Source organism: Apium graveolens, chromosome 5 (assembly GCF_009905375.1).
Source record: "Apium graveolens cultivar Ventura chromosome 5, ASM990537v1, whole genome shotgun sequence".
NCBI classification, from domain to species: domain Eukaryota; kingdom Viridiplantae; phylum Streptophyta; class Magnoliopsida; order Apiales; family Apiaceae; genus Apium; species Apium graveolens.
In genome coordinates, this window is record NC_133651.1 from 311,393,535 (window position 1) to 311,398,904 (window position 5,370).

At 31.5% G+C, this 5,370-nt stretch overlaps 1 protein-coding gene across 1 annotated transcript; it reads left to right on the top strand.

Annotated features, from left to right (window-relative positions):
- The first annotated feature begins 739 nt into the window (after positions 1-739).
- LOC141662141 (F-box protein At5g07610-like) lies at positions 740-2,348 on the top strand. Its single transcript, XM_074469188.1, has 2 exons — positions 740-1,995; positions 2,212-2,348. Exons 1-2 carry the CDS (start codon positions 995-997, stop codon positions 2,216-2,218), a joined length of 1,008 nt encoding a protein of 335 aa, XP_074325289.1. The 5' UTR covers positions 740-994; the 3' UTR covers positions 2,219-2,348.
- The last annotated feature ends 3,022 nt before the right edge of the window (positions 2,349-5,370 follow it).

Here is a 5,370-nt window from a genome sequence, read left to right on the forward strand (position 1 = left end):
TCGGCAAATTCTTATGCATTTCATAATTGAAGAACCTATGGGTCTCTTCAATTATATTTTACAATAAAATTTCACAATCACTCACTTTCCTTCACTTTTTGTCTTCAATTTTTGGATAAAAATTTATCTTATAAAAAATAACTTAGAGTTTAATTACATTCCTATTTTGATCCATCAATAATGTTCATTGGTTTTCTGTATATTTTTTTCTAGACAAATTTTTCTTATAAAATATTTATATTTTAATATTATTTAGTAGGACATTGTGCCCTTTTTTATTTTTTATATTAAAACTTTATATAAGCCATTTTAACTATGATACAATATTTCTTGATTTTTTGTAAAAAATTACAAAAAACTTAGCAACAAAAAAATATGTAATCAAAATAAAAGTAATTAATAAAAAATTAAAAAAAATATAAGTATTGACAAAAAGTAATACAATATTTTTATATTTGCACATTATAATGAAGCCCTATTTTATGACCAGATAAATATTCGTTTCATGAATAAATTATAAAATTAATGTTTATTTATCAACAAATTAAAAAAATTTCATGTCCAAATGAAATAAATTTATTTAAATACTATTTTTTATCAAAAGGTTTTTTTGAAAAAACTCTAAATGAGTTGTAATACTTTTGACATAATTTCATTAAAGACAGAAAACATATTGTCATTTCATTTTATTAGAATACAGAGCCGCCGCAAGTTGAGCAGAAACGATGAGGACCAACCTTAAATCTAAAAAGATGAGGACCAACCTTAAATCTAAAAAATTGTGTTCAGCATCAGCAGAATTAATAGGGGGCAACGATTTCTTTCCCGGTCTGATTTTAGTTCGTGTTCCAGTCAGATCATGGTCCGATTCAAATCAGTCTCTAAATAATGGTGTGCCCTGATTTCCGATCCCCAGTTCCGGCGCCGCCACACTCTTGAAAACCCTAGCTCACGCATTCCTTTGGGACTCCACTTGTACCACCCTGCTGACTCAATGGAAGATACAGTTTATTCCATATCTCGCTCTAATTCTGAAGGTAAGATCCCTCTTTGTTTAGATCCTGCTGTACTAACTGAAAGTATTCCAATAAACTACTGGAGGGATTTGCTCTCTAGAGAAACTGTCATGAGGATGATACAGTCTTGTAATGGGTTGAATCTATTTAGATTCAACTCCTTCGAAAGGGATAGGAAAGCGTATTATGTTCGAAATTTAGTTACCAATGAAATCAAATCAGTACCTTCACCCAAATTAGATTCTAGATTTTATGAATGGATTGTTACTTTTGTTTTGGCTTTTGACCCTCTGGTATCACCCCATTACAAAGTTATCTGTGCTACAGCGTCGATAGCGAGAGTAGTTACATCTAAATTCATGATATTTAGTTCAGAAACTGGTAGATGGAAAGATACTAATGTTACTATGGATGGACATGAGCTGCAATACGGAAAGGGACTGTATTGCCATGGTGCTATTTATTGGATTGTGATAAACACGCAATCTTGTTATCGTTTCGATATTGAAGCTAAGAATTTGACCAAAATCTCTTTTCCTCCAAAGGCTTCTGGTTCAGGCTTCAGGCATTTTGTTGAATCTAATGGGCACTTGTACATTGTTTGTGTCGTAGATTGCGCACAAAAAAATTTAAATGTGTATGAGTTGGATGAGGTTACTATGAAGTGGGTTATAAAGCACCGGGTACATATTAATCATCTCATTTCTTCATTACCACATGATTTTGGGAATGGGGGAAATCTGCAGAAATGTCACTCCATCCATTCAATATTAAGCGTTCTGAGAGGAGAAGGGGAAGAAGACACAGCTCTTCTTGTAAATATCTCTGGCAAAGTTGTTCTGTATAATCTCCAAAGTAAGAAAGTTGAGGTGCTCCTTTCTGAGCTCAGATGGAACAGTATTAAGGGTGGGGCAATTCTTTATCTTGGTGAACCTCCATTTATTCCTGCATATCCTTTCGTTGCAACCCTACATCCAATGTAAGCATAAGCCCCTCATTACAGATTTTCTAATTATTTTCTATTTAATTTACTATAGCTTATGTTGGGAAAGCATATGGGAACTGACATGTTTATGTTATGTATATGCTATTACCTTTACAGATCAGAGTTTCTTGTTTTCAAATTCATGTATATTTCTTTCTGAAAAATTAAAATTATATTATTGACTACAAAATGTTTTTCTGCATTTCACAGGGAATAATTTGGGGGAATAAGTTGACATGAGCACTCTTGACGTTGTTTCTACTATGTTTAATTTTTAAGGAATGTAAGCAATGAAATGTAACAGGAATATTGTATGATGTGCATTTTAATTTACATAATAGAACTACTTGCTGAAAATTTGAGAAGACACCGTGTCTAGTCGGTTTTAGATTTTCTACATTTTATGTATTACTTCACTGTGTGTATCTAGACACATTATATAGTTTTTTAGTGTAATTTTTATCTTGATATATCACCTAGTGAGATTATTATTTATTAATGTTCATTACAACAAATAGGGGCATCTATGATGGTCTTTTTTTATTGAAATTGTCAAATTGAACCAATTACGATGAAAATTTTCCGTTGCTTTTGTTCTTGTTCGAGTAGTAAGTTCAAATTTTCATCACAAATTTACATTTCATCATAAGTAAAAGCACCGAGATCCACTTTAGCAATTTAATAACAAATAAACTTACGAGCGAAACAAACATCGTATGTTGTTAACTTCAGACACAAAAACGTCGTATTTTAGTATATGGGATCCTGTTGGTTGTCAAATTAAATATAGAAAATTACTACATTACGACGGAATATATTATGAACAACCGTCGTAAATAACTCAGAATTATGAATAACCCAAAAATATTAAAATCAGCGATATGCTTTTTTCCAGGTTTTTAGCCATTTTTGGCTCCTGAATCAATTCATAATCTGTCTAATCACACATAATCCTACATACAACTGTAGCGCAAACCAAAAATTTCATGTCATAAACACTTGCGACGATTTCATGTTTTTTTTATTAAGATGGCACGCCGAAATTGTAGCTCTTGTTGTAAATATCTCTGGCAAAGTTGTTCTGTATAATCTCCAAAGAAAGTTGAGGTGCTGCTATCTGAGCTCAGATAGAACGGTGTTAACGGTGGGTCAATTCTTTATGTCGGTGAATCTCCATTTATTCCTGTATATCCTTTCGTTGCAACCCTACATCCAATGTAAGCATAAGCCCCTCATTACAAATTTTCTAATTATTTTCTATTTAAGTAACTATAGCTTATGTTTGGAAAGCATACGAGAACTGACATGTTTATGTTATGTATGTGCTATTACCTTTACCTGTGTTGATGTTTACGCCAAATGTTTCTTTGTGCCGTGTAAGGAATTTGTTGTCCATTTCACAACCACACTTAACCTCCACTACAATAAAAACTGCTAAATACAACCGGTCCAAAACCGGTCTTATTGAACTAAATACGACCACCAGCGGTGGTATTTAACTAAATACGACCGGTTTTAATGCATTCTATTGTGGCTTATATACTTTTAAGTGGGAGAGCATATGGGAATTGACATGTATCATGATGTGTATCATGTTTTCACAAACAGTGACCAAGCCATCTAGATATCTAGTTTTCTTACCTGTTTTTTTTATTGTCAGTTACTACCGATGATAGATAATTATAAGTGATTCAGTTATTGTGCTCCGATGATAGTTTGCTTGGTTTAGTAATTGTACCTTGCTAGGTTTATTTAATAGCAGCAATTTTTGCCTTTGATGGAAAGCTAAGACTTTGTATTTCTAATAACACATTTTATATTTCTACTTGTGTACATGTACTATCTGAAACATATCATAGTTTCTCTCTTTCTCATCTTTGTTGGTTCTTTTAATCTAAACTTGTATTTATTTTGTTTTGCTATATTTTGTTTCCATGCGTTTAGACTCAGTCTACAGGTGTATAGTGGAGACTTGTTAGGAGTTTAGTTATTTTCCCTAGTTTGTAGCTTGCTTTTTCTGTGTACTCAGTTTAAATATCTCTTCTGCAGTTCTAATAAAAACTACGCTATTTGATATCACATCTTTTGTTTTCTCACAGTTTTCATAACAAACACAACAAGTATAACCAACAATCTGGTATGGGAGCACTTGGTTCAAACAGTTGATGCCCAACTACATGCCAAAAGCAGTGTCGACAATTATACAATAAATTCAATGATTCGGTCATCACTGCCTCAGCTTTCAAATCAGATAATTTCACCTCCAAAAAATGCAGGACCACAATAATTGAGTGCGTATATTACTTGTACTCTCAGAAGTTTCCATGTATTTTTAGTTTTTTACTTCCTCAGTAATTTCTTTACTCATGCAATCCCATCAAATGGTGTCAGATACATTCAAAATGGTCACCCAGATGCTGGCTTCCTTGTTTTTGAATCAGAGTTACTGAAATGGTGCAGTCTTCTCCAGATTAATAATGTAAATGCTAAAGCAGTAACTTTTTCTGCCCAACATAGGCAAGAATACAACTTATTTTTGTTTATTCTTAAATAAGGAAAATTAAGATTATAATTCTTCACATAGAATGATCCTTAATTCTGATATGATTTTTTTTTTTGATTTCCCTTATCGAGATGAGCATCTACAAGGTCTTTGAACTGAGAAACTACAACATGTTGTACTCCATTTCTGGGCATAAAGACGAGGTAAGGTTTATTATGAGTAACTAGCTATATTATTAAAGATATATGATAATCCCTCATAATATTTATTTAAATTTATTTATATTTACTATAATACAATCAGTGTATCATTTTTTTAATAATTACAACATCATAAATTATTTACATTATATCGTTATCTAATATTAAAAAGTCAAATAAATACTTCAAAAATAAAAAAATTAAAATTACTGTATTTGTGCCCTATGTAGGGTTACATTACAATAGTTACAATTATAACAACATTCCAACTATTATATTATTTTATCGTAAACAGTTTGAACTCGACTCCTTAAAAGTTCGGTTCGGCTCAGCTCGTTAAAAGCTCGAGCTCGAACTCGAACAACAAAAATGTTCGTTAAACTTTTCGAGCCTAACTACACTACATGAAATTTTTTGAAAATATAACCATTGTAGAATAATTTTGGATAAATGTGATTCTACTACATAACCATTTTAAACTATTTCATTAATGTTAAATGATTTTTAAATAAATTTTTTGTGTAACTTTGGTATATATATACTCAACGCACATTTGTCATGTCTAGAATTAGTATCAAGTGCACATCAACATCAAATTTAAACATTTATTTTTACATCACCTCTAACCTTCATTTCATCTCATTATATATATAATACATATATGTG

Coding starts and splice junctions, on each gene's coding strand:
- LOC141662141 (XM_074469188.1), top strand. CDS start 995: ATGGAAGATACAGTTTATTCCATATCTCGCTCTAATTCTGAAGGTAAG.